This window comes from Ctenopharyngodon idella, chromosome 3 (assembly GCF_019924925.1).
Source record: "Ctenopharyngodon idella isolate HZGC_01 chromosome 3, HZGC01, whole genome shotgun sequence".
Taxonomy (NCBI): Eukaryota; Metazoa; Chordata; class Actinopteri; order Cypriniformes; family Xenocyprididae; genus Ctenopharyngodon; species Ctenopharyngodon idella.
In genome coordinates, this window is record NC_067222.1 from 44,523,101 (window position 1) to 44,536,774 (window position 13,674).

The window sequence follows — 13,674 nt, forward strand, 5'->3', positions numbered from 1 at the left end:
CATAGTCTTGCTTTAATGGACATTATAAGACTGCAAAAAACAGTTTACTGTCAAGCTGTTATATTCTGTTATATATTTATTGTCCAACATTCCCTAATTTTTCTAATGCATGTCCTTAATTTAATTTCATGTTGGTATTAATTCAGTGTTTATAGCCTAAAACTTGAACTTCGAAGAATTTTAACCCAAACTGACTGGGTTCCTAGAGAGCAAAGGTTTTCTATGTTTTCATCATTCAGGTTGGATTTCAGCTTTAATGTAGGCTACTTTTTTTTTCTTTTTCTTTTTTTTAACAAAGCAGCTGATATTGTCATAGAAACTAGTGGTCTGCCGAGTCACTTTCACCCCAAAATGGCGGAAACGCAGGGCTGCTGCTGAGCGCCGGTGTTGCAGTGGAACGTTCTATTGAGTTTCGCTTCTTGACAGTATTCTTTGGTGAAATCGAAAGCGATCGTATCAGATGACTAGACACCATTTCATGGGAGTCAAAATCTAACGTCCTCACTTACGGTAAGTTAAAACGTATATAATTCATATAATATCAACGAGGACCTTTTGCGTCTAAACAAACATGTAGACGGTGTTCGCCTCTCTCTTACTAGAGTGCAGCAGCGCAGGGCGTTGAAGACAAACTCAGCTCTATCAACACACCGACTGCGACTGTAACTTATTCGTGTAGGCCTATTCAAGGTGGAAGTCCAAAACAGTAAATATAATACAGGCAAAAGTTCACTTCAAAATTGAACAAAGAGGGTGGTGGAATAGATCAAGTAATACTGAGTGAATTTTACCATTATTAATATAAAATATATTTTTTGTCTTATTCCTCACCTCCAGGCATATTAAGATAAACTCCTAAAGTTCAACTTGCTCAGACAGCTTGGTTCTGGTTCTTAAAACCCCCAAAAGCTTGTTCTCCATAATTTCATTCTCATGGATGTGACATGCAAATAACTACATTGTTCAAAGATTAGTCAACCTTCATTATATTTTATATAATCAGTGAACACTTCAGCAATTCTCAGTTAGACAGTGAGTTTCAAAAACTTGCAGCTGAAAAAGTAAACAGAGAATGTTTAACATTCTAGTTGTCAAAATAAATTGATCGTAACAGTTCTATCATACCAAACTTGAACTCAGTACAAAGGAAAAAAAAAAAGTTCTCGTTTGAATCTCCATGTGCAAGAATGTAAAAATGGCAAGGGCGCATAACAAATACAAGCATGGAAAGTTTTTACTCTGCTTTAATCTCCTCCACATTTAAGCATGTTCTATTAACTATTACATTGTTCACTGTTGATTTGCTGAAGCTCCGGTAGATAAATTTATAATGATTTGGGACAAATATAATGTGTTTTAATGGAAATTATGAGTTGTACAAATTTGAGTGCCAATCAGAAGAAAACATGAGCTCAACAGCTTGTTTGCAAAAGACTTTTGTCTGCTCTGATAGGCACTACTTTAACAGCTGCAGATACACAGTTCCAGCAGTCACAGGGCGGAAATTAATTTCTGATTATTCACAAATGCAACGAAAATATAACATTACGCCTTCCCTATTCTACTTATGGAAAAAACGGAACTGGCGCTGCGTTCGTTCCGTAAGTAGAATAGGGAAGGCGTAGGACATACAGCGTAAGCTTTTTGAAGAATACGAAAGTACGGTTTTGAGTGTTCAATTAAATGGACGTGTAATGTTATATTTTGGTTGCATTTGTGAGTTAATAAAAATGTAACTGGTTGTGTTAAATAGGCACATAATATCATAATGCCGATACATCTTACCGTATCATGGCATGTTTTGTGGTAACTGCAAATATCATTGTCTCACACAACGGTTTATGGGTTTACGGTCCAACATTACCCCAAATGTCTCTTGCCGAAAGTAAATTACCCATTACAAGAAGATACCAAATACAGTATCCAAATGACCGGACCTTAACTGTGCCAAAATCTGCAGATATAATTTGTGCACACAACATAACTGATGATTGTAGCTGGTTGTATTGTTAACTAAAAAGAAGAATGAATCACTGTATATGAATACAGAAACAAGCAACAGCAACATCTGTAAAACATATTTTAGTTTAGGAATAGAGTTTAGGATGAAGATAATAGTTCAACATCAAACATTTCTTATTTTTTGACAGAGCAGCGCAAGATTCGTGACAGATATATATATATATATATATATATATATATATATATATATATATATATATATATATAATTATAAAAAATAAAATAATTAATAATAGCATTATTGCACTTCATTTAGGTAGTTTTTTATAGTAATAAAGTAATAAATAAAGTGTGATAATACTATTATTTTTTAAAATATAAAAACGAGTATTAAATAAAAATACAATTATTTTATAGTACACCTAAAAATGCAATGCTAATATTTAAAAAAAAAAAATCTTTTTTACTTCTTTATTTGTATATGAATTTTCAACATTTTTGAACCTAAAATCCACAAGCTTTTATTTTGGCAGTTTGCCAAGAAGTAAGTATGCACTGCCGGTTTTAGCACTGCCAAGTGAAGTGCATCAGTGAATGTCACAGCTTTGCGTTTTGCTCTGAAACTGGCAGATTTATTATGCATTCAGTTCAAATAGGAATCTTATACAGTATTACAGTTAGTTGATCTAAAAGGGTGATTGTGCATTAACAGCTGTCAATCATGTCGGCACGCAAATGAGTGGTCTGAACTTAATTTACCCAGCGCATTTTGTTATTTTGGTCGCACATGCGTGCTTGCGGACCACTTATGTGCACCCCTGTCTATAAACGCACTCCTGTGAGCTCATTATCACAGTATTATTGCGCCAACAGTGTGTTGTGCTGTATCTGTGTTTTATGAGTGATCATATCAACAGCACTTAACTGTATTAAAATCACTGTAAACAGCAGCTTCTTGAGCCCCCAATAGCATCAATACCATGGGGGGGCCGGCCACTTTTGCTCCTGTATCACCTCACTTTTTGTGACCAGCTAGTACTGATACTTGTGTCAAAATTTAGTGTATATTCTCTGTTTCCACAAACAGGCCTGGAATTGTTATTGTGTTATTGGCTGCCAATAGCTGCTATTGGCTGTCAATAGCCGCTCGCATCCAATTCAAGGCTCTAATGTTTGCCTACAGAACAACCACTGGCTCTGCACCACTATACCTAAACTCACTACTTCAGACTTATGCGCCCTCCAGAAGCTTGCATTCTGCAAGTGAATGGTGCGTTGTGGTGCCATCCCAAAGGGGCACAAAATCACTCTCATGGACCTTCTCCTGGTCTGTTCCTGGCTGGTGGAATGACCTACCACGCTCTATCCGAGCAGCTGAGTCTTCAGCCATTTTCAAAAAACTGCTAAAGACATATCTTTTTCGTCAGCACTTGACCCAGTAATATTAGCACTTACTTTTTATTTATATTTTACTATTCTCTCTCCATCTATTTGTATTAAAAAAAAAAAAAAAAAAAAAAACCTTGCTACGAGCACTTTACTGATGAAACTGTGACTTGACACGGCACTTACATACTGTTGTACTCATGTTGATTTGACTGCTTCTACTATTCTCATTTGTAAGTCGCTTTGGAGAAAAGCGTCTGTTAAATGACTAAATGTAAATAAGATCTCTTATCTAGAAAGAAGAGAAGCAGAAGTATGCCTAAAAATGAGTGGGTATGTGAAAGAGGAGGCGTCTGTTCACACTCAGAGAGCAGCATCTCCAGGATTCAGCTGTGTGTCTGTGAAGAGTAACAACTCCATGTATCAGCCCCCTTATCTCAATGAAGGACCTGCTGTGACCTCTGACTCTGTGTGAGTATCATGAAGTTGGATGTGAATTGTTTAACAAATGATTGACTCACTGAGGTTCTTTTCTCTGAATATAAATGTTAATAATAATAAAGACCAGTTTGACTTTATTTCTTTCATATGTCTAAAAAAAATCTTGTTGATGTTGTTTGAAAATGTATTGTTTGAAGTAAGTCACTATTATGGCGATTAGTGTTTTCTTTTGTTGAGCACTTGACCCTTGACTCTTCCTACATTTATTCTCTTTCAACAACTGCAGTAGTGTTTTATTGTAAGCACTTGTATGTTGTTACAGAAATAGATTGAAGGAGGCTTCTGTTCACACTCAGAGAGCAGCATCTCCAGTATCCAGCTGTGTGTCTATGAAAAGTAACAACTCCTTGTTTCAGCCCCCTCATCTCAATTATGAACAATCTCCAGTATTCAGCTGTGTGTCTATGAAGAGTAACAACTCCATGCATCAGCCCCCTTATCTCAGTTATGGACCATCTCCAGGATTCAGTTGTGTGTCCATGAAGAGTAACAACTCCATGCATCAGCCCCCTTATCTCAGTGATGGACCATCTCCAGGATTCAGCTGTGTGTCTATGAAGAGTAACAATTCCATGCATCAGCCCCCTTATCTCAGTGATGGACCATCTCCAGGATTCAGCTGTGTGTCTATGAAGAGTAATAACTCCATGTTTCAGCCCCCTGATCTCCGTGATGGACCATCTCCAGTATCCATCTGTGTGTCTATGAAGAGTAACAACTCCATGCATCAGCCCCCTTATCTCAGTGATGGACCTGCTCTGACCTCTGACACTGTGTGAGTATCATGAATTTGGATGTGAATTTTTTTAACATGATGATTCGCTCACTGATGTTCTTTTCTCTGATTATTGATGTTAATAATAGGGCTGTCATGCAAGTGAAATGTTTAATCTAATTAATTACATCATGTTCCAATAATCTAATTAATCGCAAATTATTCGCACATCAAATTTGGCTGAGAAATTACCCGCAAGAAAAGATAATTTGAAGTCATTATGTTAAATGAGAAAAGCATCAAATAGGCATTACAAAAAGTAGCTGTAGAAAGAAATACTTTAATTGAACACAGAATTTATTACAGATAAACCAGGGATGTGATTTTTTCCGTATTTATACAGATTTGCATATTTTCCGACCTGAAAAGTATGACCCATGTGAATTTCGTAAATCCAAGATATATCCAAATTGCGAAATGGCCTTTAACAATCTAGTTACTAAATAAACTGCAAAATGTTACATTTTCTCATACATTTATTTATTGTAGCTACGGATTGCTTCTGACAGCGCTGCACATAGCCAACTCGTGGTGCCATCTGCTGGACACCCTTAGCATAGTAGCCAGGGTTAAAAGTGCCAAATGAGAGTAAAAATCAACGTTGAAACGGTGTTACTCGTCAGTTGCCTGGTACGCATTCCGGTCTGTTCTGTTTATGCAGTTTTTCTTTGACTACCTTGTGAATTCGACACCCCCATAGCATGGTTGCCACCTTGTGGATAAAGTAATTACTGCAAAAAAATGTAAATGCTCACATGCGTACATGAGTACGTGTTTAATATTCTGATGACGAAATTCGCATCACGCGCAATGTACACTGACCGTTGTGTACACGTAAAAAGTGAAGTATACTTTGGCCCTGAAAATGAAACAATATAGCCATACAGTCTGGGCCAGATCGACATGGAATGGAACAGTTAAGTAAAGAGAATAGGTTTGGCCTGATGGTGGAAAAGCAGCTTTGGAGTCTTTATTAATGAGGTGATGAGCTGAATCAGGTGTATTTGATTAGGGAGACATCTAAAATGTGCAGTTCTGGGGGTGCTCCCGGACCAGGGTTTAGGAACTGCTGGTTTAAGTGCATCCGGAAAGTATTCACTGCGCTTCACTTTTTCCACATTTTGTAATGTTACAGCCTTATTCCAAAATGAATTAAATTCATTATTTTCTTCAAAATTCTACAAACAATACCCCATAATGACAATGTGAAAGAAGTTTGTTTGAAATATTTGCAAATTTATTAAAAATAAAAAATGAAAAATCACATGTACATAAGTATTCACACTCCTGAATATTTTTTAGACATCCAAAATGCTTCCAAATAGCTTATTTAATTTGCTGCTTCAGGGGATGTTTTCATTTTGAGAGATTCACATGCGCTGAAAGTTCATGCTATGCATGCGTCCTGCCTGACCCAGATAATCACCTCGTGAACTCAGCTAGTAACAGCCTCACAGAGCATCCAGGCAGATGTCTTCTGCAAGATTATCCCAGTCCAAAAGACTCTTTTTCATGTTTTTTTTTTTCTGTTTTTTAACCATAGCTTCCAAATTATTATGGTTTATTAACTGTGACCATTTTAATCGCGGTTAATTGTGAAATCAGGTAATTGCGACATCCCTCTAATTATTGGTCCGTTTCAACTTAAAATATTTTGTCATATAATTAGGAAAAGGATAAAGGTAAACAGTAATCTCTGTCTGCTTCATTAAATTAACATTGATTAAAACATTGATAAGTTTATATATCTTATTTTAAAGAGAAAACAGGTTTCATTAACAGTATTGCATTAATAGCAATTAGGGTAACTTGAGCAACTGGGTATTTTTTTTCCTGCCTGCTGAACCTCTCTCATTCAGTTAGTATTTAACATGCATACTGGCTCAGTTTAATTTTCTTATATTTCATGTGTAATTGTTTGAAGTATGTCTTGCTCTTGCTGTTGACAAGACCTCTGTTTTCTTTTCTTTAGATGCTCTATAAACCAGTATTGGAGTAAATTTATTGGAGCACACAGATAATTTGCAAAGAAACAATCTGAAATATTTCTCTCTTTTTCTCAGAATCATCAGCAGGAAGAGAAAGAGAGCAGCATCTCCTCTACAGCCCCCTGATCTCAGTAATGAAGCAGTGCCGTTTGACGCTCTGTGAGTATATTAATGTAGAGTGAGACATTCAACACAAAAACACTGAGTGTACACAGAAACAAGAAGAGGGAAATTGTTATGTTTTTATATTATTTCTGCATTAAAGTTCTTTTAGACAGAAAAAATAAATAAATAAATCATATACTGAAATCATGTTCTCTTTTTTAACAACAAATACAACACAGAAACAGAAATCATAATGTAAAGTAAGAGTTGGTAGGGCTTTGTTAAATACAGCTGCTTTGTTAAATAGTGTTTTTATATGCTTCTCTGTCACTTCTCTTATGTCTCTATGACACTGGATTTTTGACACATGGGTTTTCTGCATCAGCATTATATTGACAGTAATCAAGAAATCAGTTGGACAAAAGATTAATTATATTTTAGTCTATTAATCGTACACTTCTTTCTAAATGTGGTTGTGGTATGATTTCATATATAGAATCATGTAATATCATAGACATTTAAATATGTTCTTTATTTTGATAAAGATCTTTTCTCTTTGTTTTTGTCTCTCTGTTCATCTTAATGTCTTTTCAGTGGTGAGAGAGCTGATCAGATCGGATATGTGTCCTGTCAGACCTTCACGTCCTCCTCCTGTCAGAAACACATCAGTCATCATGACACAGAAGCAGCCCTGCAGCTCGATTCTCACCAACCAGTGCATTGTGATCTTCAGAGAGTCAAAAACCAGCACAAAACCAGCATGAAGAACAGATATGAGAGCGTATTTGAGGGAGTCAAACTACAAGAGAATCAGACCCTCCTGAACAGGATTTACACACAGCTGTACATCATAGAGGGAGAGAGTGAAGGGGTGAATGAAGAACATGAGGTGCTACAGATGGAGAAAAGTTACAAGACACTCCAAGACACTCCAATCAACTGCAATGACATCTTTGATCCTTCACCTGAACCAGGATATAAGGAGAAGAGAAGAGAGAAGAAAGACAAAATCAAGACTGTTCTTACTAAAGGCATCGCTGGGATTGGAAAAACTGTTTCTGTGCAGAAGTTCATTCTGGACTGGGCCGAGGGAAAAGCCAATCAGGATGTAGATTTCATGTTTGTACTTCCATTTAGAGAGCTGAACTTGATTAAAGATCATCAGTACAGTCTTCACAGACTTCTGCTGGACTTTCATCCTGAACTTCAATATCTGGACTCAAAGATGTATGATGAATGTACAGTTGTGTTCATCTTTGATGGTCTGGATGAAAGCAGAATTACACTGATGTTTTCAGACGGTGAGAAAGTTTCTGATGTGACTGAGACTTCATCAGTGGGTGTGTTGATGTCAAACCTCATGAAAGGAGATCTTCTTCCGTCTGCTCTCATCTGGATCACCACCAGACCAGCAGCAGCCAATCAGATCCCCTCTAACTACATCAACCGTGTGACAGAAATTCAGGGATTCAATGACCCTCAGAAGGAGGAATATTTCAGGAAGAGAATCAGTGATGAGCATCAAGCCAGCAGAATCATCTCACACATCAGAAGAGCAAGAAGTCTCCACATCATGTGCCACATACCCGTCTTCTGCTGGATCTCAGCCACTGTGCTTTCAAACATCCTGAAACAAGATCTCAGTGCAGAAATCCCTCAAACTCTGACTGAAATGTACATACACTTCCTGCTCATTCAAACTAGTATGAGGAACCAGAAGTATGAAGAGAGAGATCCAGAGAAACTCCTGCAGTCCAACAGAGAAGTGATTGTGAAACTTGCTGAACTGGCTTTCAATCAGCTGATGAAGGGCAATGTGATGTTCTATGAGGAGGACCTGAGAGAGAGCGGCATAGACGTCACTGATGCCTCAGTGTATTCTGGGATTTGCACTGAGATCTTTAGGGAGGAATCTGTAATTTATCACAGGAAGGTTTACAGCTTTGTACATCTGAGCTTTCAGGAGTTTTTTGCAGCTCTGTATGTGTTTTTCTGCTATTTACACAAAAACAGTGAGGTTCTGAAAATGTTCCTGACAGAAGAATCTGGGAATGTTCCTCTGGATGTGTTTCTGAAGGGAGCAATGAATGAAGCCTTGAAGAGTAAAAATGGACACCTGGATCTTTTCCTTCGATTCCTTCATGGCATCTCACTGGAGTCCAATCAGAGAGTCTTACAGGATGTGCTGATTCACACAGAGAACAACCCAGAAAGCATCAAGAAAATAATCCAAAACCTCAAACGAGGTCAAAAAAACAATGTCAGTCCTGAAAGATGGATGAATCTGTCACACTGCTTGATTGAGATGAAGGACAATTCTGTTGTTAAAGAAATGCAGAAGTTTTTAAACTCTAAAACAAAAAGAAAAAGTCTTTCTCTTGCACAATGCTCAACTTTGGCAAACATGATCTTGATGTCAGAGGAGGTGATGGATGAGTTAGACTTTTTGAAGAACATCAAATCAAAAGAGGGAAGATGGAGACTGGTACCTGCTGTGAGGAACTGCAGAAAAGCCATGTGAGTGTGTAAACATAATTATTTTTGACAGAAGTTTTGATTAAGGTTTGATGAGTTTTACTGGAGTTTGTGTTCACAAACAGTTTTTTTTTTTTTTTTTGTAAAATAGTTTTATACTTTGTAAACATAACCAAGCTACCAGTAAAAGTAGTCCAACTCTAAAGCCCCGGGTATATTTCACATTCCGCGCCCGGGTGCATCTCGCACGCAGTTGCATCCGCGCATCTTTCAAAGTATGCTAAACCACGGATGCGTGCGGATGACTGAGTTCGACACATGCACAGTACATTTTTTTCTATACTCTTACCAGACATTGTGTCATCAATGGGACATTCACTGGGCAGATTCGGAGAAGAAAAATAGTGCAATTGCAAGATAGTTCAGAAGATGCACCAAGAGAACATGAATCAATAACGATGGAGAAGGCATGCGTCTGAATTTACTCATCTTGTTTTTGAATCGCTCCTTACACACTCTTCTTTGACGACTGTGCATTGTGCTCAGCACTGTGCGTATTGCCACCTAGTGGACTCTTCTGTCCTGCTTGCGCATGCACTGTTGCACGCGCACCGCGCAGTCTCGAAATGTCGGGGTGTGCGGCTGGCCGTGAGCCCTCCGCATGACAAAAATTATGTCTTGCGGACGGTGCACGAACGCGGACGCCTGAAGTATACCCGGGGCTTAAGGCAGTTGTTGATGCCATGTTAGTCAATAGAACTGATTTATGTAACTTATCATATACATAATGTAATCAGCTCCAGTCCTGGAGTACCAGTGTCCTGCTGAGTTTAAGACACTTGCCCTCCAAATATCTTCACACAAGCTAATCTCATTGTTCAGATCTACTTGAAAATTACAGACAGGTGTGTTTAATTAGGGTTGGAACTAAAGTCAGCCCTCCAGGACTGGAGTTGAAGAGCCATAATGTACAGAATGTATCTATAAAAAAAATCACACACCTTTATTTTAATTTTTGGACCAATTTTTTGGAACAGACCAGAGAGTGAATGTTAAACTAACATGATCTTTCATGGTGAAGTTGTTTGACTAAGGCAGTGCTTCTCAAACCTGTCCTGGGTCCCCCATCACTGTGCATTTTAGATGTCTCCCTCATCTAACACACCTGATTTGACTCATCAGCTCATTAGTAGAGACTGCAAGAATTGAATTGGGTGTGACTGATGTGAGAGACAACCAAAATGTGCGATGATGTGTAATAATATATTGCATTAATTACAATATATTGAATAATTTTGAGTACTGTAAAGTGCATGTTGAAAGCAGGGTTCCTCAAATCCAGTCCTTTAGGTCCAGGAGTTTAGTTTAAGCCCTAATCAAACACACTTGAACAAGCTGATAAAAATATTTGGAGAACATGTTTGAGCTAACCTCTTCAGGACAGTGGCCCTCCAGGGTCTAATTTGAGGAACCCTGATGTAAAGTCTAATTAGTCAAACACAAATTAGTTGAGTTCAGTATGTTCAAAATTCTCATGCAAAAAGTTGCCTCAATTTTTTTTAGTTAAGCCAAGGCAAAAAAAAAAATTGTAGTGTGGGAACTGGTTGAGAAATTTCTCAAGCATTTCTAATGCATTCTCAAGCAAAATATTGCCTTGGTTTAAATAAAAAAAATAATCGAGACAAGTATTTGCATGACAATTTTGAGTATTTTGAACTCGACTAATTTGTGTTTGACCAATTAAACTTTACATGTTTTCAACATGCACCCTTAAGTAATACCAACAAAACTTTTCTTATAAACTCACCTCAAATACTTACAGTAGTGTGGTAGCAACATAACTCAATTGAGTGAAAGTAACTCATGTGAATACACATTATAGTAAATATATTGTCACATATTTTTATAATATATGAAAAGCATCAATTCCTTATGTATTCCAATATATTGTAATATATTGATAAAATATATTATTCTACGTTGGTCGAGAGAGCTCAACATGCTGCAAATGAAGAAAAAGCATGCAAAAAACACCAGCAAATTAAGAAAACATCTTTATCAGTTTGAAAACACGTACGCTGCAAATATTCACAATGCAATCAAATATAGAAACGTGCTGCACATAGGACAGACCAGAACAGAAATATTTCAAGGGCAACCCAACAAGTGACGAACCTGGCTGGGACCTGATTATTGTTCAGTGTCTACTCGTCAGTGGTGTTGTCGATGACCTGAAAGTTGAGTTTTTTGTTTATTTGAACAGCCTGATCGTGTGTGTGTTGTGAGTATTTGCTGTGATTTTCTGCATTTGGTAGCGTTGTGAACTTTTGCAGTGTGTTTCTGTTTGCGTTTTGAATATATGCAATACGTTTCTGTATTTGCTTGCATTGTGAGTATTCGCAGCACGTGTAGGTCAAACTGATGAATATGTTTTCTTAATTTGCTGGTGTTTTTCTATTTGCATGTGTTTTATTCAGTTGCAGCATGTTGAGCACTCTCGGCCACCATATTATTCTGTATATATATTTAAACCATTTAATATATTGATCATAAATATATGGAAATATATTTTCTTTGCGCAAGGGGACATCAGCACAACAGCATGCATTTTAACCAGAGTCCTTGCTGTTTTCAGATTGGCTTACTGTAATCTCACTGATCAGCACTGTGAAATTGTGGCTTCAGCTCTACAATCATCAAACTCCCCCCTGAGAGAGCTGGACTTGAGTAACAATCACCTGCAGCATTTCGGTGCGAAGCTGCTCTCTGCTGGACTGAAGAGTCCAAACTGTCAACTCAGCATACTGAGGTTTGTATTTCACACTGATTAATTTTGTGATGTTAATAAGTACAGACCCCTGTCAAGGATGTTTAAGAAGAAAATATTTTGAGAAATTGAAAATTGTTAATTTTTTCCCTTCATAAGTCTAAATCTAACTGCCCTGGGAAATGTGTATACAGTTTGGTCCAAAGATTTGAGGCAAAAAGTGAAACTGTATATATTTTTATCATTTTATAAACATGTTTTTGTGACAAAATTACCTTTCTCTATGTTCAGCCCTACATTAGCCACTGTTGCTGTTTTTTTTTCCTTGAGTTTTTGCTTTTCTAATCTAATTTTGTTAATCGTCTTTGTGTTTGGATTATTTTGAATATAAACAGAAATAAAATAATAATAAATAATTAAAGCTGTAAGCAGCATTTACGGGGCCAAGTACAAGGGCGGCACAACAAGCCAGCCAACATGGCTATGAGCATCAGACCAACCACAACAGTGAGCAATTAAAGACCCATTAAGATCATTTTAGGCAAAAGAGCTGAAAAATCACAAATACAGTCAATAATAAAGATTTACTGGTTTATCACTTTTGACCAATAGGTGGCGCTGTGACCAAATTGATGCGGTATGGTCAGACTGAGGTGACAATGACAATCGCAAAGTTTGGTGTCAACATGTCAAAGCATTGTAGAGATACAGCCTCGAGAGTCATTTTGGCATCAAGCCTCAAATTCATTGCTGTGGTATACAAAAAAGGGTTTCGTCTGTCAACACGAAATCTGGCATGGCCTGAATATGATACGATTTTGCTGAATATTGGACCAACAGTCTAGGAGTAGTTAGAAAAAGTATGTTTTTAAGAAAATCAAACAGGCGGACAGGAAGTTTGGCTGACTATAGCAAAATTGGCATCAATGTTCTCAGCATGACCCACGGAATCTATTAAGACCAGTCTCATTACTATAGGCAACAGTTTTATAAAGCTATTAGCATTTTTTAAAAAAATTATTACAGTGTTTGACCACAAGGTGGCGCAGTCTCGAAACCATCTGAAAACCTTCAGAGGATGGTGCCAATGGCACATACTAAGTTTTGTAATGGTACACCAATGAATTCATATAATATAGCATTTTATATAATAATATTGTATTGTAGTTAGTTGCAATTTCGTGTTTTGTTCAATTATAGCGCCACCAAGAGGCACAATCCCACAATGTGTCCTCACAGTGAGCCCATACATGTGTGTGTCAAATTTGGTGAAAATATCTCATTTCGTTTTGGAGTTATAAACATTTATATGTATGAGAACATAAAAAATGACCAATGGATGACTTTGTTTTGATTTTTTTGCCACTTCCTATCAAAATTTTGACAGTTGGACATTAGCATTTAGTTAACCAGCTAAGGTTTTGTGTTTCCTACAGTGGTTTTGTCTCGATCGGACTAACGGTTTCGAAGATATTCGCAAAAGTTTTTTAAACGCTAAATCACCAATTTGCACAAACCATAAGTCAAAACCTAGCATATTTGGTATCGTTGGACTCGGCAAGGATTCAGGAGTCAAAGGAGATGACTCATGTGAAAATAAGTCGACCACACCCAAAGTTATAAGCATTTGAATATTTGATCATACCACTAGGTGGCGCTGGCTTGAAACTTCTCAGGCTTCTTCAGGGCATCGTGCTGATGACTCATACCGAGTT

At 37.3% G+C, this 13,674-nt stretch overlaps 1 protein-coding gene across 8 annotated transcripts in view; it reads left to right on the forward strand.

Annotated features, from left to right (window-relative positions):
* The first annotated feature begins 430 nt into the window (after nucleotides 1–430).
* LOC127508047 (NACHT, LRR and PYD domains-containing protein 3-like) overlaps nucleotides 431–13,674 on the forward strand; it is a 38,431-nt gene continuing 25,187 nt past the window's right edge. For 2 of the 8 annotated variants that reach the window (XM_051885578.1, XM_051885583.1), the window contains exons 1-5: nucleotides 2,957–3,819; nucleotides 4,112–4,624; nucleotides 6,688–6,771; nucleotides 7,312–9,234; nucleotides 11,828–12,001. In XM_051885578.1, coding sequence (XP_051741538.1) covers nucleotides 3,674–3,819; nucleotides 4,112–4,624; nucleotides 6,688–6,771; nucleotides 7,312–9,234; nucleotides 11,828–12,001 — 2,840 coding nt within the window. In that variant the 5' untranslated portion in view covers nucleotides 2,957–3,673. Of the gene's footprint in view, nucleotides 511–2,946; nucleotides 3,820–4,111; nucleotides 4,625–6,687; nucleotides 6,772–7,311; nucleotides 9,235–11,827; nucleotides 12,002–13,674 lie in introns of those variants that run through there. The other 6 variants (XM_051885579.1, XM_051885580.1, XM_051885582.1 and 3 more) reach the window with 6 other exon arrangements.